The 26,808-nt window shown below is 35.1% G+C and overlaps 1 protein-coding gene across 1 annotated transcript in view; it reads right to left on the reverse strand.

Annotated features, from left to right (window-relative positions):
* The window catches only part of Erbb4 (erb-b2 receptor tyrosine kinase 4), a 1,004,487-nt gene that overhangs the window by 644,757 nt on the left and 332,922 nt on the right, over nucleotides 1-26,808 (reverse strand). The window contains exon 2 of the mRNA XM_051190418.1: nucleotides 1,137-1,288. Within this exon, the coding sequence (XP_051046375.1) occupies nucleotides 1,137-1,288 (152 nt within the window). The remainder of the gene's footprint in view (nucleotides 1-1,136; nucleotides 1,289-26,808) is intronic.

Raw genomic sequence — 26,808 nt, forward strand, 5'->3', positions numbered from 1 at the left:
AGATGCCATGAGGAGACGCCATGTAGCTGTGGAAGATAAGACCATATGGAAATACACAGATTTATAGAAATGGGCTAAAAAATAAGACAGAGCTAGCCAATAAGAAGCCCTAGCCATTGGCCAACAGTTTTATAATTTGTATAGTATCCATGTGTTTATTTGGGGCTGAGAAAAGCGGCAGGACCTGGTGGGACAAGATAAAGTCCAGCAACAGGGTTACATACTTATAAACATTTTTACATTGCATTATTTAAATATAACATAGGTATGTATCATAATATAGATATGTATACTTACCTTATATATACACACACCCGCCTTTGGCTTTCAGAGAAATCTAGTGATTTGTTAAATCAAGTAAAGCTCACAGAAGATGGGAAGCACATTTGTCATTAGAGTGCACTCCTTATCTCTGCCACACTGTTTGGATTTCATGTACCGCTTACTTCTACTGCCCCAGTTTGCAGCTTTCTCATTTAATTTTCCTTTGCTACAGCATCATTAAATTTCTCACAAGAGGCCTAGTATAGTTTCTGTACACTGCATTTTAGAAACAAGAGCTAAGAACCCAAATACTGAGTGCTTCTAAGGCCATATCTTCCCAGCAAGTTACATTTGCTATGTACTTTAGTCGATAGTACATGGGGGTATGCATGTACTTGTGATTTCTTCTGAGTCTACTTTAAATTGTTTACAGTTTCAAAAAATAATGCCATTGGCTTGAATTAGGAGGGGTGACAATATTGTTCCATTGTTCTCTCCTCCAAGTGACAGAAATGTGGCAGAAAAGGATGAAGCTAAAGCAACCCATTCTTATCTGATTGCTCCTCTGACTCTCTTAGTCCTCATCCTGTCAGAAAAGGAGGGACTTGCACTATGTCCTGTGCTACAGCCTGACATAATCTTTTTATCAACCTAATGGTGACAGCAGCTACTCTAAGCTGGGTCGTCAGTCACTATGGCATTGCTATTCCTATTCTATTCCCTCAGGTGCCTCTCCCACTGCTTATCTTCTGCCTACAGTCACAGACTGCCTGGCAGAAGGGTAGAGCTACCAGGTCTAATCAAGCAGAACTCCTTTTGTACGTCATCACATCATCCCCATTCACAAAAAATAGAATAAGAAACAGCTTTACCCGCAGGAAGGAGAGGTCCCGGTTGTGCTCGATGCTGGTGATCTCCAGGTTGCCCATGACTACCTCACAGTTTTCATAGTATTTGCGCAAGGCTCGGTACTGCTGTTCCAGGTCAGAGAGCGAGCTCAGTTTATTCTCTGTTCCTGCGCACACTGAAAAGACAAAAATGCACCTAAAGTTATATAACCTGTATAGGACACGAACATTGATGCTGTCTTAGACAAAATGAATTACTAAATAATTTATCACAATTCATCAAGTTATTTAAAATGCAATTGAGGGTCATAGGCCACTACCCCTTCTGAAAGCTTAACTGTTTTTATTTAGTAATACAGGTCGAGCAAAGAGAAAAAGAGTAGCTTCCATGAACTCTCTTATAAGAAGATACATGTAATGACCACATTTGCTGAGCTTATAAAAAAGCATGCAAGTGAAAGGCTTAATTTTGTCTAAATATGGTTCACTTTAAGATTTATGTGTGGCCCAAATTTCTGATAAAATAATTATTTCCTTATAAATAAAACTGAAAACTGAGAGCAACACTGTTTACTATGTGGTAACATCTTGCTTTGCCACTGAACTTGCAGTGGTGGACACACCCTATGGGCATAAATTCAGGTGTTCAAGGTGACCCCATATAAGGTAGAGGAGGGGCTGGCTCTCTTCAGTTGAGATGAGAACATTGTGGGAGCTTAGGAAGGGCAGAGAATGTGTCTAGTGGAGTAGAGAGACCAAGGTGGTTATTTACTATTATTTATGTAAGTGCATTCCTAATAAATACATATTTATCATTTATTTTGGGTCTGGTGGACTCATTTAAACCCTTTCTTCATTTGGCTCCCAACATGTATGCTTTATCTGTGTATTGTCACCTACTTCCATCCTCACAGCATACAAATACATCTGTATACAGTCTTTTACATTTAACATACTAAACAATTTTCCATGGGCTAAAACATTGGAATGTTAATCTTACAATATTAATGATTAACTTAAATCCTGCATCTTAAATGTATCTTCTTCAAGCAGTCATCAAGTACACCTTGGATAAAGCACAAATACCCGAGGGGCAGGGACTGATACAAAATTCACATGCACAACCAAATGCCCTATATAGAGAAATGACAAATAAATATGCCCGGTGTTGTGTTCACAGAGATGGGATACTGCAGACAGGGGGGAAAATTCTGAGAGGTTGTTTCTTAATATTTAAGATTATCTTAAAGCTTGTTTTCCCAGTAAGTACATAAAAATAACAAAATTTTAATGTAAAAGATTTGAAAATGGTTATAGATCTAATACACAGCATTACTGGGAGTTGTGAAAACTTGAATATTAGACAAAGCCTAGAAAGGGATATCCCTGTCCAATTCAAGTGTGGTCTTGACCTAGTGACATTCCATCCATGTTGCAATGTCTACCCACAGGTTCACAAAGCCATGGACAAGACTTCAGAAACCATAAGTAGTTCAAAGCATTCTCTTTATGGGGCAATGATCTCAGGTATTTGTTAAAAATAGGATCGAGCTAAGGTGATGGTTGGTAGTCCTGGTGCAATGTGCTCTGTGTCCATTCAAGAGGAAGACAGCTGGGCTATACAAATGAGTCAGTGGCTAGTTTTGCTGCTGCTCAAAGATAAGGATCTGAGATCATACCCCTCAGAATCCATGTAAAAACAAAACAAACAAGCAAATTACCAGGTGTAATCATGCATATCTTTATCCCTGTACTAGGATTTGTACTAGGGCAGAGACAAGCACATCCCTGGGTATAGTGGCCAGTCTAGCCTAAATGACAAGAACTCTAATTTCAGTGAGAGATTCTGTCTTAGAATAAACAAGCAAACAGTGGGAAAGTGGTTAATGAAGACATTCTGGACTTCACATGCTCTTGTACTACTATGTATATTTTCTCACACACATTCAGGAACTACACAAACATTCATTCACATACCCAGAAGGGGAACACCATGTAAGTGCAGCTACCTAGGAGGACAGCCCTTTGACCATAAAGGCAAAGCTGGAATGAAGCAAAAAAAAAAAAAAAAAAATGTCATGGACTGACAGCCATTATTAGTAGCTACAAAAAGACAAAAGAGAATGCTAACCGAATCTCAGAACAGGTCTGAGCCTAGGGATGCCAGTCTTAGATTTCTAACCACCAGAAATGTGAGAGAGTAAATTACTATTAAATTAAGTTCCCTACTCTATGATACTTTGCCACAATACAGACTACTTCTCTCTGAAATCCCTTTTATTTTTAGATAGAGTTTATAGTACAGGCTGGTATGAAACTCTCAGTGTTATCTGAATGGGCCTTGAACCTTCAACATACTTTGTCTTCCAAGAAAGACACTATGTCAAGCATGAAATCCAGAATTTACACCTCCCTGTGTCTCCTTCCAGAGTATCCAAATCCTCACATACCATGCTGAAATTTCTTTATACTTGTGAATTCCAACACCTGCCTTTCAATAAGTAATAGCGTGGGGAGTTTTCAGATAGACATTCATACACTAAAAATAAAGATTACACTTCGCTCCTTCCTTAGAAATTAAGATTAGCCATGGGACTATATTTTCACATGCTGTGTTTCACCTTCTCAGATCTTTATTTTCAAAGTTGGTTGAGACAATTTTGTCTCCTTACTTCAAGATATCCTCAAGCCTGGTTCAAGAAGTGCAATGGTGAGAGCCAAATCTAATGATTTTTGTTACCCAGGATTTCATACATGAATATTATGTAACTTATGTAATAGTATCATATCCATACCCCATTTCCCATCTCTAATTCTCCATATATCACCCTTAAACTTCATGCCCTCTTTTTGTTGTTCTTGGTAATGGTGTGCATGGGTGTTGAATAATCCACCACAGCCTGTGAAACCTACAGATGGGAAATGCACTAAATAAAGAATGATTCATCCTTTCCTCATAGCTATCAACTTCCAGCACTTCCTCAGAGAGTGGTCCTGAAGAGTATGTCCTTATCACTGTTGGCTAGTCCATGTTGGCTATCTTGATCATGTGGGGGGAAACCCCATTTGCTATGAATTCATGAGTGCAATAGTTGTGCCAAATCCAGAAGTTTGTATTTTATAGCTCTCTTCCTTATTATCTAGCTCCTCAATTCCTTTGCTCTATTGTACTGTGGCCCCTAAAACTTGGTGACAGTAGTTGAGTAAGGCTGCTAAAGTCATCACATTTGGGACTAAGCACTCAATCAGTTGTCCTCAGCACATTGCTAATTATGCAGTAGTAGTGATTTCTTGGTGGATAATTTTGTTTTAAGATGTATTTTTATTTAAGGGAGGGTGACAATAGATAGGAGTGTGTGTGTGTGTGTGTGTGTGTATCAATGAGGAATCCTAGAAAGGTGTTAGATCTTATGGAAATGGAGTTGCAATCATTATGAACTGCCCACAAAAGATGATAGGAACCAAACTTGGGTCCTCTGCAAAAATAGCAATGGGTGTAACTGCTGAGCTATTTCTTCATCCTAGAAATCTATACAATTTGTCATGATCTGGACCCTTCAGAAAGAAGGACAAAAAAATGATTGAGAAATTAGGTACAGTAAGCAGGATTTCAAGCAACTGTGATTTGCTTGCTAGATTTTCATTAACATCAATTTAATATTTATATTGGTACTTAAGGCTAAAATATTACATATAAGGAGGATTAAAGTTAAAGTTATATGCTCTATATTGTAAATACTTTCATCTATTCTGTCTGGTTATTGGATGAGATATGTTCCACAAAATGAGTTTTATTTTTCTTTTGTTTTTGTCATTTTTTTATTTTCAACATTTTACTGGGTCTTTGCGGCATCTCCTCTTTGTATAACTAACAAGTTCCAGAAGAAAATGCATTTCTGTTTATAAGTACTATTCAATACAATAGGGATAGAGAACACAATTTATTCATACAGAAATCCCTTATTGGTCAAGATCAAAGCTGGACTTTAACTTACATTATATATTAGAAGTTCTTTGATAAAACCCTTAATCTATGATCTTTATTGTATTGCTCCCAGCAAATTTTAAAAAATCCTTTATAAAAATAAAATATTGGGATCAATATTTAAAATAAGAAAAATAAATAATAAAAATAATTTCTAAAAATACAAAATAAAAAATAAGATATTTCATGAACTAAGCAAGTTTATGAAATTTCAATTGTAATTATTTTAAATCGCAACAATGCTAAACTTTTATCTAAATCAACATGTTACTATCTAAATGAAAAGATTTCCTGAATATTTAGTGCATTCTGACCTTTGCTCTAAAAGACTAAGCACATTTGGGAACTCACATCTGATGCTCTAATTACAATATACAAATATTGTTGCATAATCGCCATTTTCCTGTTATGACAAAAAAAATGAAAGAAAGAAATACACAACATGAAGAAGGCTTTCGATTTATATAGTTTTAAGTTCAGGGTTTGGTTAGCATTACTACTGCTATGACGAAACATCGTGACCAAACAAGATGAGGAAGAAAGTGTTTATTTTTCTTATATTTCTATTTATAGTTCATGTTAAAGGAAATCAAAACAGAAATTTAAATAAGTCTGGAACAAGGAGAAAAGAGTTGATGCAAAGGGCATGAAGGGTGATGCTTATGAGCTGGTTGCTCATTGCTTGCTTAGCCTGGTTTTTTATAGAACTGAGGACCACAGCCCACTGGTGGCCCCATCTACAATGGCTAATTAACAAAATGCCCTATAGGCCTGCCTACAATCAAATCTTATGGAGGCATTGCCTCAACTAAAGTTCCCTCCTCTCAGATGACATAAAACTATCCAGCACAATGTTACAGTCATTGTAGATTTCCATTAAAATAATTTCAAGAGTTTAAATATTAAAATTAGTTGTAACTCCAGTTTCAGTACACTCTTCTGGCATCTATGGGCAACTACACAAACATGGTGCACTCTAATTAAATGCAGAAAAACAATACATATATACTTATATTTAAAGCAAAATCATCTTCCAATAATACACACTCATCTAACTGATCTTAAAATACCCATAACAATATCTTTTTTATTACTTATTTATTTATTTGTATTTTGAGAAAGCGGTTCTTTGTTGCTTTGGAGACTGTCCTGAAACTTGCTCTTGTAGACTAGGCTGGTCTTTAGCTCACAGAGATCCATCTACCTCTGCCTCCCAAGTGCTGAGATTAAAGGCATGTACCACCACCTAGCTACATAAAAATATCTTAAAATGTGCCTTCTTAAGTAAGTTTTAACAACTCCATAAAGATCATTTGTGTTGTGTACATACTTTATTTACATGCAAAATAATAGTATGTTTAGAAATATGTGGTGCTAGTTGGGAGGACTGGATAGGCTATATATGGGGCCTCTGGCAATGGATCAGTATTTATCCCTATTATAGAAATGGAATTTGGGAACCCACCCACATACAGGGATACTCTCTCCAGCCTAAAGACATCGGGGAGTTCCTGGGTCTTGCTCCAAATGATATGACAGACTTTGAAGATTCCCCCATGGAAGGCCTCACCCTCCCTGGGGAGCAGAAAGGGGATGGGATGGGTGTTCATGGAGAGAACAGGGAAAAACGGAGGGTTCAGGGACTGGGTTTGATGTGTAAAACAACAATGATTCAAATTTAAATATATATATTTATTGATATATATATTGATATATATATATCAAAGACATGAGGATTTCCAATAAACAAAAAGTCACGGTCATCACAGTACTTTATTCCAAACACTCTTGTACTTGAGGTGTGTGTGTGTGTGCGTGTGTGTGTGTGTGTGTGTGTGTGTGTGTGTGTGTGTATGTGTTTTACTATATACTGTTCAATTAAGGAAATATTTTTGTCTCATTAAGGGATTTATTTATATTTAGCTTTGGTATGAACTGAGTAGAATCGATGATATATCAAGCATAGCCCCTTTTTTGAAAGGCAGACTTTGTTTTTTAAGGAATTAGTTTGGATGGAAGCATAAAAGTAATTTGTAGTTCTCTTCATGAAGCTCTCATTGAATGCCTCACAACTTTCATTTGTCAATCGATTTTACAATCAGGCAATGTATACAAGACAATGCTTAAGCCATCAAGTTTCATTGATTTCACAAAGCACTTTATCAAAGCAGATTGAAAAATCTTCTTCAGCAGCCCAAACAAGTTTAACAACATCCAACCTCTTTGCCAACACCATTAGAAAGTCTTTGAATGATAAATTCACAACAATTTAAGCTTCAAAAACTCTAAATTTACCTGAACTCCTCAGAGTATCATTCCAAATGTAACTGCAGGTGTCAAGATCTATGCGAGGTCCTAATACAATTGCCAATTATTCTATTTAGTTTTGATTCAATTACAATTGTAGCTATACCTGTTATCACAGGGTTGTGTAGACTCAGAACTAGCATCCAACATAATCACCATTCAGAAAAAGAAAAAAAGTTCAGAAACTAAAAACCTGTAGGAATTTAAAAGTTTGCATAACAAAATCATTCATATGAATCCTAATATTTCATATTAAAATAAAACTCTTATCTTCTAATCACACTTTATTTGTAATGAGAGTTTCCCCACATGGTTTTAAAGATTATCAATATTATCTTAATATAAACATCACACTGTCAGAAAAAGCTTTCTCTTTCCAGATATTAATTCACATTGAAAAACTATCACAAAAATTACACACACACACACACACACACACACACACACTATTGGTTTTGTATATTCTCTTGGCTGTGTGTGAGGTTATGTTTAAGATTTGTATGTGTGTGTTCGTGAACTTTAGTATACGTGTATGGGTGTGTATGTCACATATATGCAGGTAACCTGCAAGGACAGAAGATGGTATTATAACCCTGCAGCTAGAGCTACAGGCTGAAATTCCAGATGTGGGTACTGAAGTCTAGGCTTCAGGAACAACTAGCTCCCCCAAGCTCTGGATGATTCTTCTTGAATATTCTGGAATATTCTCCCCTAACCTAATTTTCCTAAAATAAATGTTGATCTTTCTAATGTGTCTGCAACTTTATGTTTCAAACACTAGCTTTCTAAAGTTTAATAATTTAGGAATGAGTTTAGAATATATGAAACATTAACTAGTAATAGAATGACCTCACATACTCGCATTAATGGTCTTTAGTAGACTTTTTAACTCAAATATATACCAGCAATTTATATTTTACAAAATTTACATATTAAAGATAGAAAAACATAATAGAAATGATTCAACTGTTAGTAATCATATTTGTCACCTATATTTGGCTTAAGTGATATTAATTGCCACCATCCCTAGAATGCCCTCTTTATCTTTCACTTATGTCCTCTCTTCTATAAGATATAATTCTAATTAACATTGCAGTATTTTGTTTTATGTGCAAGTGCTGGGCCCTTAACTTTAATGTAGGTACTGGACTTGACAAGCAATTAAAGCAAACAATTTCCACTCATCAAGGCTTGCCAAATTAGTCATCTGCCATCTGCCCCATCATCTGGTGCTCCTTGAAGTCTTGCTGTGAAACTGGATGCACTTTCTCAGACTCAGAGGGACAGTGCAAGCCTCCAAGCTGGTGGCATGCCAGTGGGAGCTAAGTATGTAAACATTAGCAAACATCTTTCTTGTCTAGATTATCATGCCTTCAACCATCCCCCTGTGTGTAATAAAAACCAGCCCGTTTGTGCTGTCTTTACTCCAGGAGACCTTTGCCATCCACTGTAATTAAAGTGGCAACATAAGAGACTATTTTCTCTGTTAGAAATAAATGAGAGAACTATAGATTTAATGTTTCTAATATGTTGCTAGGATCACATACCAAAACTCTTTCTTAAGAATCAATAACGACATAAGTTAAAATAGACTGGACCATGTTGTTTCCACCAGTCCCAGGTGGCATTTCCTCTTTTGTGTTAGCAAGCCATTACTTGGGCAGCCACTTGTAGGCAGGTTGTAGAGATATTCAGACTGAACAGTGAAGGGAAGCTTGAAAACCAGCAAGATGGAAACATGCTACTTAAAAGTATTTACTTTTGGAGATTATAATATATTTACATTTCTGTCTTTACCTTGGCTGATATATATGTATGTATGTATATATGTATATGTATATGTATAGATATAGATAGATAGTAATGGCCATATATATGTGTGTGAAATCTATATATACATATATATACACAACCTATATAAGTCTATACAATTGCATGGCCTGTTCAGTCTAGATAATGTTACTTTTATGTGTGTTGTCAGGGCTGACCTTTTGGTATGGAAAAACCAATCTGTATGCTCCTTAACAACATGCCCAATTGTACACACTATATTTTAAGGTCATGATCCTCTTTCTGTAAGACACAAATACATGGCAGTGTATGGGTAATGAGTGGCTTCTGAAAAGACACAAGAGGTCACTCTGTTGAATTGGAAAAAAAAAATATGGGCAAGAATATGGGCACATTGTAGTAATTATACACATTTAGCCAGGTCCTGCATATGTTCGCTTACTTGCCTTTACTTACTTGCGAGTAAGATAAGGAAATAGTGATTTAGCTGTCTATAACACTAGCTTATCATATCTGAGACCCCAAATTCAATCTCCAGCATTACAAAAGCAAAGACCATTTATAAATAGATAAAAATAGTGTGCAATAGATGTGTTCCTCTAGGCCATTGCCTTTAATACTGAGAGATAGAGCTCCTAGTTAAATAACTTGGTATGTACAACCATGCCTACTTTTATTTCATTTTAGTTTTAGACATTTTATTTTCACTTCCTTTATTTAGAAATCTAATCATTTGTAGCTATAATACCACAAATAAACTATATATAGTTTCATCATAAGCAAATTATATACTTGCTCCACGGCATTAAGGGTTAGCAAATGGGGCAGCACATACTATGTGAACATTTTTTTTTTATTTCTGTTTCCAAGAGAAGTTTAACTGACCAGAAGTTAAAAATTTGCTGTCGTATATGGATTGATTTTTTTATAATGTAGCAACAAATTGAAAACACTGTAGGAGAAAGAAAAACAGAAGTCCATCATTTTAAAGAAATTATTCAATATGACACATTCAGTAAAAAAAAAAAATGTGAGACGATTTATTATTTGATCTGCCTGCATTTAGAAATATCTTCTAAATTTGAAAATAAACTGTTGCTGTCATAGACTGGAGAGTTGATCATCCTGCTCCACAAGCTTGAAGTCATGAGTTTTGATGGGAAATAGCTATGAAGAGCTGGTGCATTGGCACATGCATGTAATTCCAGGGTTAGGAAAGTAGTGGCCATTGGTCCCTGGAGGTCACTGACTAACCTGCCCAGCTGAATCAATGGTTTTTCAGCCTCTGGAAATGACTTGTCCCAAAACAAAGTAAAGAAGGATTGAGGAAGGCACCTAGTGTCAAACTGTGGCCTTCATGTGCACTCACAAAATCTCTCTCTCTCTCTCTCTCCCTCTCTCTCTCTTTCCTGTTTTCTAAAACATTCCACACAACAACTCAAAATATCCCATATCCAGCAGCCTTTCAAGGCTGCCCCAAATACTGGTTCAATTTAAAAATAGACTTATAATTTTTTTCTCTATATAACATAAGGCTAAAATTGTAAGCTTAAAATAAATTTGTACTTGTATTGTTATTTCTATTTTAATGTAAATGCTTGAAAAAGTCTGTGAAACACAAATATTTTCCATGTTAAAAAAAGCTATTACATACATGCTTAATATTGGCAAAAGTTCATATATACAATATACACTTTCTGGAAGGTAAATAAAAAATTTAAAGTAACTCACTTTCTGCTCACCTACACAAACAAGTGGGAATGGAAATCACATACACTATTTTTAATACTGTCATAGCACAAACATGATCGATATTTAAAAGTAGGCAAACCTTGTCTGAACATGATTCAATGCATTTCTCACAAATACATATTTCGTAGAACAAAAATAATGTGTGCTTTTTGATAAATTATACAAATGTGTACCATTTTCTTACAGAATTCCGGATGATGCTGACAGTTTTGACAAGGATTGTATAGAATCAATTTCTGTTGCATTCTTTTAAATATTCACTGTTTCAGGAGTGCTTACCACTTGATAAGAACTTGCATGAAGAAAATACAAATTAAATGGACTTAATGGAGTATAATTTTAATAGACTGTAATTTTAATAGACTGTATCATCTTCATGTTAATGATATTAAGCCAACCCTTTAATAAAACCAATGATTATCAAAGACAGTTTTTCAGAATAAAAGTGAATCTGGACATAAAGGCATCAGCTACTTGAGGAGGTTAAGAGTGGAGCAATGTTGATGCTAGGAATTCAAAGCCAGACAGAATATTAAATAACTATATATGTATGATTACATATAAACACAAGTTTTCAAAGAAATGTATGGTTCACTAAAAATATTTTCATTTGTTGCAAATACTTTTGGGTGAGATAGTTGAGGCTATTCCCATTTACCTTTCATTTTCAAATACCATTTTGTTAAGTGACATGTCTTTTACCCAGTTCATCAGTAAGTAAAGTTATTCTCAGCAAACTCCTTTCTTTCTTTATCTTTTATTTCTTCCATTCTTCCTTCCTCCCTCCCTCCCTTTCTCTTCAACCAATAACTTAAACCACGTAATATAAATTCATGAATGTACCTGACAGTCTGTTCATTCCATCCAACACACACACATGTGAGTGCAAGTGTGTGCATGCACACGCAAACACACACACACACAAGCATACATGGAGAGAGACAGAAACTAATAGTCATAAAAAACAACAATAACAAATATTTAAAACTAGACTGTCCATCTCTATACCTTTTGGGACTAGAGCACATCTGAAACCACATGTTTATTCTGATGCCATCCCTTATATTTCACACACAAATTGAGATCATGCCACAATATCGTATTACATGTGTTCCAGCATTTCTCTAAATATTTCTTTCTATGAACTTATTGTGAGTTTGTGTGTTTGTGTATATGGCACTATGAGTGAAATTTCTCTGCAATATTGCATATTTATCATCCACTGCACCTGTTGTATAACTTCATATATGTATAATTTCATGTATATGCTGGTTTCTTGAGGTCAAGGTCTATATTGTGTTCACAAGTATATTATAGTACTTGAAAGAACTTGAACTATCAAAGAAAGTCAATAAATAGTAAATAGATGGTTGTATGATTATGCAATTTAGATTCTAAAATTCTGCTCCACCTCTAATTCAAATAGTATTTTCAATGTCATAATTACTCTTATAATATTCAAGTCCTGTTGATAATAAGCACCAAGTAGCTAGTTAGTGAGAGAAAGAAAATTTTATTAATGCTATTGCTCTGTATTTGAGTGCCATGCTCCTTTGAATGCATTCATGAAATGGTTCAGTTATTGGGAAAAGAATCCCAAGGCCAGTATGCCATAGTCAGCTGAAAACTGGTCCCATAACATGACAGGTGTGCTAAGGACACTTAGATAATCAGCATCAATCATGCCTGTAATTAGAAATGGGTCTTCATAGATACCTTCCTTTCTGAGTCTTGGCTGAAGGAAGTTAAATATGGCAAGAGGACAGGGATTTTAGTTGGTTATTCGAGGTGTTTTAAAAAAGACACAAACCATTGATTAACTAGTTTTACATGCTTAATATAATCCTCAAAATTTTTATTCAATTTTAAGTCATATTTCAATATTCCTATCTTCCAGTATTCCCCTATGATCTCATAAAGCACATTTTGTGAACAATCCTTTTGTAGTATGTTTTGTAAATTCAGAATTCTAAACTCATATTCACTTAAATATACTGAAACCTGAACTTAATAATAGCAGTATAGTGTAATACAAAAGGATTAAGATATGAAACTATTATAAGAATTATATAGATAATAACATTTTAAAATATATTATTCACAAAGCAGTTTTACTCATATTAACCTCTTTGATTCTGAATTATCTAAGACGATTTCTAAAAGCCAACATGATTATATTAATTTCTGGAATTCAAACTTTGAGTCCCTTGCAAAAAAAAAATCTCGAAGAGATGTTTTTAATTTTTACATGAATTAGAAAAGAGGTGTTAAAAATGCCTATAAATGCTAGGTGGCTGTGCATTTATATCCTTATGCACGACTTGTGGGAAAATAATAGAATGAATGGGGTGAATAAAAACAGACTGGTAGCATTTTCCTACATCCATGGAAACTAGAAGTGAACCCTACGCTCTTCACCTAACCATTACAGTCCTTCAAACCCACACTACATAGGTTTTAATATGATTTAAGAACATTAACTAAAAAGTAAATAGAAATTGCAAAGACATTTGAAGCAGTTGGCACTGTAATCCTTGGGGTGATTTTACAAAACATTCTGCCAGACTTATGACAGTGATTGTTCAATACTGGGGTTTTGTTTCTAGCCTGAATTCTCAATAATCATGCTCTTCCCCGATTTTCCTACATGTGTCATTGTTCTTTGGAAATCATGCTAAACATCACAGTTCTCCATTACTGAAAGAAGAAAATGTCTATTGGCTCAAATGGCCAATGACACAGCATTGAAGATTTTCCATAAATTGAGATCCTGCTCTAACATCCACTTAATCAAAATTTTAAAGCTTTTTTAAACTATATTTTAAAATATTCAAATAAAAGTTTCAGTTGCTTCTGTCCTTGAACTCAACCACACTCCTTTGCTTGAAAAACACTCATTTGTGGGTCTATTTTGAAATAATATATTATTATTTTCAAATTGAAATAAGTCATTTCTTTCATAAAAGATCTACTCAATTTAAATTTCCCTAAATTCCCTTCTATTCCCTCTTCACTTTTTACCATGTGCACCTGTATTCTTCCCCAGGTGAAAAGCTCCCCACAGAGACTTAAAGTGTAATTTCTAACATCTCTGGCTTGGTATATCACATAAATTTCTCTTTGTGTCTCTGTGTTTCACATTTCTCATTCTCAGAAAACACACACACCTATAGACCTATGCAATACATACAACATTCACAAGTATAGACTTAAAGGCTGAAGATATGGCTAACTCATAAAATATTTTACTAAAATGCAGTACTCTAGGTAAGTACTACCAAAAGTTTTCTAGAAAGGGAGGTCAACAAATGCTATCTTACTCTGAGTTGTGTGATTTGTGAAAGACCAATAGTCACAAATAAACAAAGCAGAAGGAAAATGTGTGAAATAGACAATGTAGCTAACCCTGATATATCCGGGTACGTTTAGTTTTAGTTTCAAGTGTAATATGTATCTTTAGTTTTAATTATTTAATAGTTGATAGATACCTCACATTCCTAAGCCAAACTGTTAAAATGAAAAAAGGGGGACACACTTTACAGTGCCCTAAAATAGTCATATTTGTATAAATGTGAAAATTTGGTTCTTGTAAAATATATGCCAATACTTCAGGAAGGTTCATAAATCAAAAACAACTACAAACACACATTTATGCTAAGAACATTGAGTCTAAAACATAAATATGTAGTTAGAATAAAAACCATCCACTTGAATTTACAGAGCACAGAAAATTTTAGGAGCTTTCCTCAAATGATACTCTCCTGACTCATAGTTTGGGTGGAGATTTTATTTCCCATTGATTGCCTAGACATTGCCCACCTACTATTAATGTGTCAGCTCTCACAGCCTCCATTTACCTCATGGCTATGCCATTGTATTCCTTATCAAATATACAATTGTGATCAATTCACATTTGCCTGGTGCAAATTAATACCCAAAGCATTTTAAGCCATCATAGAATTGCCATAGGAAAGCTAAGGTAGGGAGGGATGTGTTTAAAATGGTAATTAAATCTTTCTGACATACAGTTAGCGAGGTTTCCTTCAATATTATGAATCAGAATAAAACAGATCAATTAAAAAAGAAAAGAAGTGGTCCACCCCAGATCACTATAGAGGGATTCTGTCCATTAGAGTTCAATGAGGACGAACCATGGGAAACATTTGTTGTGCTTTAATTCTAAGATTTCTCATCATTCCCTTTTGGAAGTTTATGATTTCTTTCTATTGTTTACACTCTGTTCAAAACTGGTTCCCCTTCTCACCACTGCTCTGGAAAATCTTGGTGAATTTGACAGTACTCAACCTATACTCTGAACTTGTTCCCCAACTCCATTACATACCTCATCTCACCCCAACCCCCATCCATCACCCCCAACCATGACAGGAAGTGGCTGCCCAACCTGGCATGCCCTCCTACAAGACTGGATTTTCTTTCCTTTGCCATAACTGAGGTTTGATGGATACATCTGGTTTCATATCACTTCAGATAACCCTGGCATCTCAATGATATTGTGCTGGCCAATATCTTCTTTTTTAAGCTTGAGAATTTAGCTGAGACAACGAACTAATTACCCAATGTTCCAGTTAGTTAAGATTGTTTAGACAGAGTTCCTTGAAAGCCTTCATGCCCAATATAAATGCTGTCCTGAATGATCACAGACTTAGAACTGCCTGGCTGGTTTTATTCTGGGCTCTGCCTTCTGTTGATGTCACCCTGTTTTCGACTTCAACATTAAATACATAGTCAAATGTGTGAGTGCCAAACATTGTTGAGGATACAAAGCAGGAAGCATATGGTGCTAAGTTAATAGAAAAGCAATTCTTAACTAAGTAAGTTTCCCTTATTTGAAAATATGTGCTATTCCTTCTCTTTCTTATTTGAAAAGTCAGCACTCTTGATTGCTGAGTGTTGCCTGGGGATCCTAAGATGCATAAAGCACTGTGTTGGTTCCACAGCCCTGGAATTCCATAGCAACCTCAGCTTTGCTTACACTATTGAAGCCCACACTGTTTTCTCTGAACTGCTAGGGGGCATTTTTCAGAAAGGCTGCTAACTACTGCAGGCGTTTAGTCTATTTAATGTTTTTAATTAACAGTGCACCAACACCAATTAAGTGTGTGCAGCAAAGTCCCTGCATATCTTCTGATTTATTTTCTCAGTAGATCTGGAAATGAAGGAGTCAGATCGGCCACACCTTTCATCTCCACTTCACTGTCTATCAAAACCAGTGCATCTTTCTGTGTAATACAGCATTGGTTAAAATAGGATAAACCTGTCCCAGAGATAAGAACAATATCTAGAGGGAAGATAATTATACAGAAAAGTCCTATTGTTGTTGATGTACTTTCAATGAAGAATTAAGAGTATAATTCTGAAATCGTTAAATATCTCAGTAATACAATGTTGATATTTAACTTGGAGAAATATAAGGGTTAAGTAAAGTCATATCTAAAATCATGGCCAATTTTAAACTATCTTCAGAATCACCCACAGAAAAAGTATGTAGCACACAGTAAGACTGTCAACTGGAGATTATTACGCAAAAGCACACATGATAAAGGCCAAAATTGAAACATGGAGATAAAATCAAATATCTGAACTACTCCATACCATGGTACATAACTATAAATATCTCTTTGTGAACATCTGAGAAAGGAGGAGATTCTCAAGTAGAATTAAATGGATGCTGGATAGACACACTGAAAATTTCCCCCAGATATAAAACTTCTCAGAATAAAATCAATTTCACTAAAATAAAAAAATTCTGTTAGATTGCAAAGTGCCACAGAGTTTTTTTCTTTGTTGCTCTGGTCTCTTTGAGTTCACAGATAGACCTGGAAAGTGGGTAAAGCTTTCTATCTATGGTACATAAAGTTTCTTCATATTTCCAATTTTCAATAAGTACATGTCTTAACCTTCCATTCTCTTTATATGACTTAATATCCACCCCCAATTTTTACTTCTAAAGTATGTCAAATATCCATTAATATATCAAAAATTTACATTGTTCATAACATACTGGGATATACATTGCTTATTTTATAGACTTAAAGTTGAAATGTCCATTTTTAATGAGTAGTTCAATCTAGTGAATTTAATTTTAATTTTCTTGCTCTATGAGTCACCAGAAGAAACATGCTTTTGACCTTGGGATGCTAAAAGTAACATTGGCATGGCAGTACTGGCTGTAAGGCTATATGAATATAAGAAGCAATGTGAGCAATGAATGGCATGATTTCCCTTCCTTGTATAATAAATGTAGACTAAATAATAGCCAGACTCAAGAAATAATATCTGCAAAGTTTATATATGTAATAATTATATGTATATCATGTATTAATACATTATATATATATATATATATCTATGATTAGCTATGACTTACTTATTCCTTAAGTTTTTTGGAGTCAATATATATATATATATATATATATTAAGCAAAATATATATATATAATAAGCAAAAGAGAAATAATTCAGCTATTATCTAATTTTTTAATTTTAATTTCCTTACAATTTGAAGCTAAGAGTGAATGGCAAGTACTCCAAATAACATAATTTCTTTAACACAATAGAAAGGAAACATAAGTGATAAAGTACACTTATCTCCTTGCAAATAATGGAGATTAACCATGAAAATAAACAACATATAAAACCCGATAATCTAGTAACAAAGGCTACAATAGCATACGAGAGAACTTGTCAGCTTACAAGAAGGTAAAAATGTGGATAACATCACTCTGGTGCATAAAATTTAGAGTTTTCCCAACATGCCCTCATTCTTAGTATATAAGGATGACTGAGGTGTTCATGCTTTTGACATGCAAGCAGCACATAATTCCATTATTTCTGATTCTCTATTAAGTAATATATTCCTTTTCTGTATTAGTTCTTTCTTTTAAATTTCACTTAGTAAACATTGATTTTAGAATATTTTATCTTGGTCATTAAATTTCTCTATTTTATAGTATAGACAGACATCTGAATACAAACAATTAAACAATGTGTCAGGTGTTCAGTACAACACAAACACCAGGGAGATCAGAAAGACAGAAGATGAAGACAATAAACCCCTTTGGGGAAGGACCCTGTTAGACTTCATCAGTGTTGTGTACATAACTACAGTAGTAAAGAAATGCTAAGCAAGCAGAAAGCAGGTATCAAATATTTTTTCATTCAAAAAATATTCCAATAGTCCTGGAACCTTAGGGGAAGGCTTAAACTACAAATGGTGAATTAAGTTCCTAGAGCTCCCTCGATCAAGTTAAGCACACTGGGTGTTAGAACAAGCATCTCCTTGTGTTCTAGGAATTCCTTGGTACAGGGTTGCACCAACCACTCTCTCCTTTCTCCTCACATTCTACTCTCCCTGTTTGTCTCTTCAGATTACTCCCTTCTATAGAATCATTATACAGAATAGGAGTCCACCACCTCCAGTGACACCTTATCTCAAGTAATTAAAATTTACAACCTATTTTAAATGAAGGCCACATTCTGAGTTCCACAGGGGTAGAGGCTTCAACATAACATTATAGGGTGACTCAATCCAGCCTACAACAAATACTAACATTAATTTTCCTTCCTTTCTGCAATTTAATTTTCTCCTCAATCCTCCACCTGCTTTCCTTTCCTCAAGAGGAATCACTTTGGAATCAATGCACCTGACACAGAGTCACTTTACTGAGGAACACAACCAGCTTTCTAGCCTCTGACCTCTTTAGCTTACTTATTATTTTGCCAGAACTCTTCTGCTAGCGCTTCATTTGGCTATGGTGAAATCACACAAATTATCATCATTTACAAGAAGTACTTGCCTAATTATCATGCACTAGAATAACAATTATGCATATCATTAGATTCCTGTGAGATAATCTTCAGTATAAGTTTTATTTGATTAGGCCACTAAAGTCTGTTCATGCATGCTTAGCCTTCATAGTGAGTTGCTCATAAGGAATGGTTTTAAAACATAATGATGGTGATACTGACTGTAGCTTTAGCCCCGTCTAGTAGAAATATTTGTTTGCCTGGTATCCACCTTGTCAAAGGTTAGAGCAATCAAATGTAGACTGAATACAATCAACAATTCATATTTTAAATCTAAATGGAAATGGAATATCTTAGTGTTTTAGGCTTCCTAATTTGCACATGTTCTAAGAAGATATGAGGGAGGAGAGTATAAAACAAATTTCTGAGCTTTCCACATATAAACTGTAATACCTATTATATATACATCTTTAGAAGTAATGAAAACAAGCAAACAAAAAACACAATTGTGGTAATTTCAAAATAAAACTTATTCTTATTTCAACATGGGTCTCTTCTCTTAAGTTCCCTCATTTGGTGAGTGTCCACCAAGAATGTTTAGCTTCTCCTGGCAGATGCTGCCTTATTTTCTGCTCATAACTTTCTCACCACACCATCCCCCAAATGCTTTAATTTAATGAGATACATATCCCAATTTCCATGTCTTTAGTCCTTACCAACCGTCATTCATTATCATAATCTACACCTCTACTGTTTTTTCAAGATTGCTGTAACATCTGTCTAAATAAAATTGATTTTAACCATCCCACAGGCCAGCATACAGTTGTCTTCAAACCACAAATCTAAATATACATTATCTCTAACACAAAATCTGTCAACAGTGTCTATCAGTTTGTGTGATGGAAGACTATAAGGGCATTTGCCACATTGCTCTCCTCTACCTGCCTACTGATCCACCTCAGTGTTCCCTGTTCCTGGTTCCACCTTATCCAATTAACACTCCTCACTTCAGCAATCCTGAGCCTATGTCAGTTCCTCTAACCTGTGGCCTTGACACCAACTGTTTTTTACTGCAAAGGTTGATAATTTCCACTATTTCTATCACAAACTCTCTTATTACCATCAGAGCCCAGCAGATGGTCAAAATATTTTTAAAACCAAACCTTTTGTTAAGAGTCTCTGTGTTATACAGAGCACACTATATTTTATAGTGTGGTTATCTATATAGAAAACATTCCAATAAAATAATATTATAAACTCAATAGAAATGAATATTCTCCACTGTCCAAATTATGGGAAAAAACCCTCCAAAATCAGACTTATTTAGCAAGTTGTAGTTTGAAAAAAGAATATCAGGTGTGGGGGGAAAAAAAACCACATATTGATGTGAAAGAAAAGATCGAAGCTGACATGTTTCAACACATTCTGCAACTGTGAAAATACAACAGGCTGATAGGTGTTTCTGGTCTCCCATATAGTAAGGACTATAGAAAACAGACATTTATGTGATTGGAATTTTACTGGAGTACTCCTATCTAATCATCTTCAAATGAAGATGTTTTAATTATTTTTTCTAACTCTAGAACATCTTAAAATACAGTATATTTGGTGGTTTTATTTACTTCCAGTGATTTTTTTTAAAATATTGATCTTAGAAAATTTCTTTTTGTTACAGTTTCCTAGAAGTCCATTGGCAAAAAAAAGAAAGAAAAAAGAAAACAAAACAATAGAAGATATGGAGAGTCCCACACATTAGCACTGACATTAAGAAACTTAGATTCTTAAGGATTTCAAACCAAACAAAAATCAGGAGCAAAGCAATTGCTGTGGGTTTCTTGTTATCTGTTTTATCTCTAATCTTTTTATATCTGATCCTAAGTGGTTTTATAGCCATATGCTGCTATATAGGACAGAGTTAATAAACTATAACTCAGCTTATTAGCTTATTTCTTCCTCTTCATACCTCCAGATTACAGGACCATCATATTCTTATACAATACTGGATGCATTAATTACTATTAGCTAATTTATTAATAAATACTATTATTCATGAAAAGTGTGGATTGATTTGTATCTGATTATTTGTCACCTACCCACCCAAGATCTGTGCCTTTTCCACATGTTTTTATGCTTTCTCTAATTACAGATGGTGTGCATTTCTCTACATAACTAATAACTGTTTCTACCTTGGGATGCTATGATCTTCCCAAGGCAATGTTCCCAAAATCAAAAGCAGGTGATTTTAGCACAGAAGTTCAGAGGTATCATGTTTTCTATAGTTCCCACTTTTCACTACTATTCTCCAAATGCTACCAAGTCTCAATAAGGTTAAAAGTAATGAAGGGAGGGAAGTTCTGTTATATAGAACCGTGCCAGGTAAAAGGCAGCCAATTTACAGACAATTAAATCATTGCTTTAAGCTACTGAATATTGAGAATGTTTGTTTTATTACATTGCATAGAAAATATTAGCTGACAGAAGCCTTGTGAAAATTCTTAGTTTCTTTTAATTGTTATCTCAAATTCTATCTTGGAAATTCTAAACATAAATCTTGACAAAATTCCACAATTTTCAACATTTTGTACACACACTGACTTTCATTAGCCAAAAGTCATGGCAGAAAGTGAAGACAGATGCTTCTTCCGGTGAGAAGGAACAGAAAACTGAAAGCCGTGATCCTGGTAACAGCACAAATGGAGACACAGGCAGCAGAGGGAGACAGTGTTCAGCATGCATGGAACATGTAAATAAAACTGAAAAGTAAACAATCAATCAATAATAAATTATATACATAAATACAGATATCCAACAAAACAAAGGCCTCCACACTAAACATCTTGCCAAAAGTAAGTAAATGAATAAATAATAAAAAGAGTCATCAGTTGAAGGGTACAGGGTCAAAGGTGTAGTAAGATATTCAGACATGCTCTGAGACATAATATAATAATTTCCATAAAAGGAAACTTTAATGTGTAATAATCAATACAGCATATCTGTATCACACATTTAATAAGTACCATATTTATGCACACAAATATGAAAAGGGTCACAGAGCCCTCATATTTTTTCACTGTATACTATTTTGGCACATTTTGGTTCATAAAACAGGCTTCTCCCATTGTTGTATATCAAAATTTAACAAGGCAGGGAAAGCCCATTTTAATGGACACATTTTATTTGTAAAGAAAATACAAATCAAAATGGCTTTGAAAGTAGAAACAATAGATGATATTAATTGAGCTCTTATGTCCCCATCTCTATACTGGGCACTCTACAGAATATATTCAATTTAGTTGTCACAACTGAAAGTGGGAGTCTTAGAGAAACTTGGGACTTGTTTATTCAGCACCCTCTACAACTATCAGGGTGAATATAGACAAGAGAATCATAGCTCATAGCAATGATTCAGGGAAATAAGGATAAACACACATGATCAGTTCTTCATAAAATCACACATCTATTCCCTTCATTTCTGTTTGAACAAAATAAAACAAGAACAATCTTATGTTGATCAAACTGGGATAGAGAAAGACCTGTAAAAAATAAAACATCCTAACTCTGGGCAGTTTTGCTTGGGGCTTACTCTACCACAGGGGTCAGAAAAGGGTATTAATACCAGACAGCTTTAAACTACATATTGTTACTGTGAGCTGAACTTGGAACCTCGGATAAGCCTCAGGGGCTGTTAATTGTTGAGCCATTTCTCCAGCACCTGAGGCTTACTTTTAATGTACCCTTCATTAGGAATATGATGATAACAAACACTCAAATATTAGGTGAACATAATCTATTCCATCTTTATTCTTCTCATATATCATCTGTTGGTTAAAATCTAATTACATACTGAAATACATAGAATATCATTATAAAAATAACAAGGCAACAAAAAAGAAGATACACTTTACATCCCAAGATAGAGGGAGTATGAAGATTGTCTCTCTATATAGGAAACCATAGCAAAGAATTATAAAGTGGGGAGAGGGTAGGCCAGGTCAGGTATTCTATTCCATAAAACAGTGAAGATTTCAAAATGGTTACTACATCAAGTGAGAGGTTAGTTACACATAAAAATCATTTTAAATCATTACTTGTTATTCAAGAGTTATCCGTAATATGTTGCTGTGAAAACTTAAACCAGCTCTCCCCCCATTAAACAGCTAGAACAGGATTGCTGTAAGGCATGATTCTAACATACTGATTTGTTTACACCCCTGAATGCTGTGGACTGAAAGTGTTACCAAAGCTCCAGTAGTTGAAAGCTTAACTCTTCTATCTATCGGCATTATTAAGAGGTAGGACCTTAAAGAAGATAACCGATCACAAAGGCTCTGACTTTATGAATGAATAAAATCTTTAATGCAGAAGAGGTTAAGGGACCAGTACTTTATTCCTGAGTGAGGATGAGTTGACCATACACATTCATGCTTTCACATTTGCAGGTAGCCTCTCCTGCTCTTCCACCTTCCACCATGGGATAGTGCAACTAGAGAGCCTTCCTTAGAATAAACACAACATAGTCTTGGATACCTCCTAGAATTAAACTTAAGTTCTTTATTTATTAATCAGTATAGGTGTGTGTGTGTGTGTGTGTGTGTGTGTGTGTGTGTGTGTGTGTGTGTAGTGTAGTAATCAGTATAGCCACAGCAAATTGCCAAGAAACAGGTGAATGAAATTGAATTCTCTCAGGCATAGTAAATCGACCAAGAGTACTCACCTATGTAAACACTAAGCTAAAAGGAGGATAACTTAGAAATAGACAGAGAAGGAAATGATTCATAAGGCTTAAATGGGAGATCATTTTTAGAAGCTGAACTGCAAACTGAGACCAAGCCAGCCTCGCTTCAATGTATAAGGAAATCATTATTTTTATAGACAAATTATGGAAACGTTGACTATTATTTACAAGTTCTTTGTACACATGTGAGTCTGTGTGTGTATGTGTGTGTGTGTATGTGTGTCTGTGTGTGTGTGTGTGTGTGTTACTTCACATTTTGTGGTATGTTTTCTAGGGTGAACTATAACAATAATGAAAAATACATCTATATAGATTTCTAGATACATGCCTGGCTTAAATCTATGCTTCATCCTATTGAAAGTGTTGTGATTTTAAAAGCTGATGTGCTAAAACAGCACAAAGCTATGTATAGAGTGATTACCTTTGGATAACACTTAGTGCGCATTTGCTCAGAGCAAACGTTCCTTTCCATGCTGCCTGTTTCATCTTGCTCTGTGGCAGTGAAGGTCAGTGAATCTAATTTGACAATAATGAGTTTGCACTGCAACCAGTTATAATATTGAAGGCCCACTTATTTTTCAAAAAGGTACCAGCCAAATCAAAAGGGCTGCTCAATGACACCAGGGAATCCCCCAGGAGAGCTGGGCAGAGTCAAAGAACAGGATTTTCTTCCTTTTCTTTCCTAATCATGGAGACAGCAGAGGTTATGAACATGTTCAATATGCACTTAAACAAAACCCAGGGTTGATAGGAATGCTTTCATTAATAACAATTATCTTCTGCAGCATCATGACTCAAGCCAGGTCTGTGAGCATGAAGGAGAAACTTGACACTTGTGCCTCTTTGTGGACAGAGAGATTTTCAACAAAGTTAATGGAAACTCAGCGGATGAATGGTGCAGCAATTCAAATGTACTGTAAAATTACTGAAATGATTTCAATGTCAGAGGACTACATTGAATTGCCTTTATGATTATTACCCCATGTTATGCCTTGGTGCTATTTTGTCAAGCATCTAAAAATTCATCTTAAAATGCATTCTATCATTCAGAGAAGAATGTTGATGCAACAACTATTTCATGATTTCTGAAATAACTATCCCTTGTAATAAATTCTAAGCCCATTGAAAACACCCTATCTCTAATACACATGTGATTTACTTCATAATAAAATAGTATTTATTCTTATATTAATAAAAATATACAGGAGTTGGAATGCTCACATGAGGGAATGTCCACCAAAAGACACATCTACCTCAAATATCTTTACAAATCTTGTTCTATATTTCAGACTTTATTTCTCAAAAGATGATCCTGGAACATGATTTATAAGAAACACTTTGGATTTATGTTTGTAATATGTGTTCCTGGCCCCCACCTCAGAACTCCTGAGTCAGTATCTTCTAGGACAGTGCCCATAAATCGGCATTTAATAAGCCCTCCAGATAATTTTTTTAACTTGAGATGCATTGTCTATACTAGTGGTTTACACACTGAAAGACAGAATTCAAGTATCCATGAAACTATGGATGGGAGCAAAAATATACCTTTTCTATACTCTAAATTATATATTTCCTTTAATTATGAATATATTTAAAAATCGTCATTTTCTTTACCAGATAAAACCGGTCGGTCAGGATCATCATGCGGGAATGCCAGAAACTTCAGAGGGAACCGGCCACTAGATGGTTCCATTAGTCTTTCGCCCCTATACCCAGGTCAGACTTCTGATTTGCACCCCAGGACCGCTACAGACCTCCCCCAGATTTTCCTCTGGCTTCACCCTGCCCAGGCATAGTAGCATTTCTATGAGTCAATCACCATTAAAACTGGAGATAATTTTCCTTATATTACACTTTATTACACTTATAGGTCTCAAAATATTATTAAAGTTAGCCTGTGATTGAAATGGTTATTTATTAAACTCTGTTGCAGCTTTTAATTTAACAAATTAGAAAATGATCATATATAGTAACAACAGAAAAAATATTTTGACATGTATTTCCATATAATTGGATTCCTTCCTAATTATATGCATTTTATCTAATGTATTTTAAAATATGCTTCTGAATGAAGCCCACAGGCTTCACGACTGTAAGCGTCCATTTTATGTATGCACACACACACACACACACACACACACACACAAAGATCCTTTGTTCTAGAGACTCTGAGAAGGCTCAGTTGGTAAAAGAACCATTCCAGGACCCACAATGGAAAAAGACAAGCAACGCCCAAAATCTTTCCTTGACTGCCACAGATACTCCCTGGCATATGTGTCCCTGCAGTCACATATATTATATGATAAGGTGTTTTGAAAGACATCCCTTGTCTGTTTCTCTTGGTCCTGGCATCCTGTATTTCAGCAAAAGGAAAATAAAAGGATGTCTAGAACTCAAACCACACAGTATTTCCTTTGGATACACATGGATATGGGGGCAGAAAGGAAAAGGATTTTAAAATGTAGGTATGCTGGCAAGAGGAGGAAAAATATGCAAGAGATGGGAAGAAACACCTGCCAGTCACGAATGACTTATTGGCCGAGTTGGTCAGCAGGGGAGCTGAATTTGATCAGCTCTGCTCTGATTAGTGTCACCACAGTCAAGTGTAATTTCTGTATAAATAGAATTGGTGGATAGGAAAATAATTTAGCCCATCCCTCCAAATTGTCTCAGTCAGCTTGGACATCAGAATCTGTCAGCGTGAGGCTGATGTACACATAACCAACCAAGCCTATAATTGTATTCAGTATTCAAATATTTCAGACTAAAGTATATTACTCTCAGCACCAGACCAAAGGGGAAAAAAATCAGTGTTAATTCTGTGGCTTATCTAATTTTAATTGTCCTGTTTGGATGAAACTGAGCAAGTACAGGTTAATAAGTTACATTCCTCACTATACCTTCTTGTCTTCCAATTGGATATCTTAACCCATCAGTGCTCAAGACAGAGACCCAGAGGCTTCTTTTCCATCCAAACTCAAATAAATCACTACGTTTTATGTGTCTCCCTAAGGCAAGAAATAATCTACTTCCTCTTGGACCATTGATACTATCATAGTATACTGGAGCTAGTATGACAGGAAGGTACTCTTAATAGGAATCCCAAGAGTTAACCCTACATTTCTCCTAACTATTTATCAGAACAAAAAATTTAAACACGAGTCTGGATACCAGTCCCCAACCAGCACACACCCAGGAAAATCTCTGGAATCCTAATGCTCTTAGCTGATATGCCAGATCATGATCTTAATACCTCCATGCTTAAATGTTCAACCTTAGTATTTCCACTTCACACTGTAATCTGTTGGCTTTTTCTTAGCTTTCTGGACATTGAGCTACACCAGTTCAACTACATCACCT

The sequence above is a fragment of the Phodopus roborovskii genome, unplaced genomic scaffold (genome assembly GCF_943737965.1).
Source record: "Phodopus roborovskii unplaced genomic scaffold, PHOROB, whole genome shotgun sequence".
NCBI classification, from domain to species: Eukaryota; Metazoa; Chordata; class Mammalia; order Rodentia; family Cricetidae; genus Phodopus; species Phodopus roborovskii.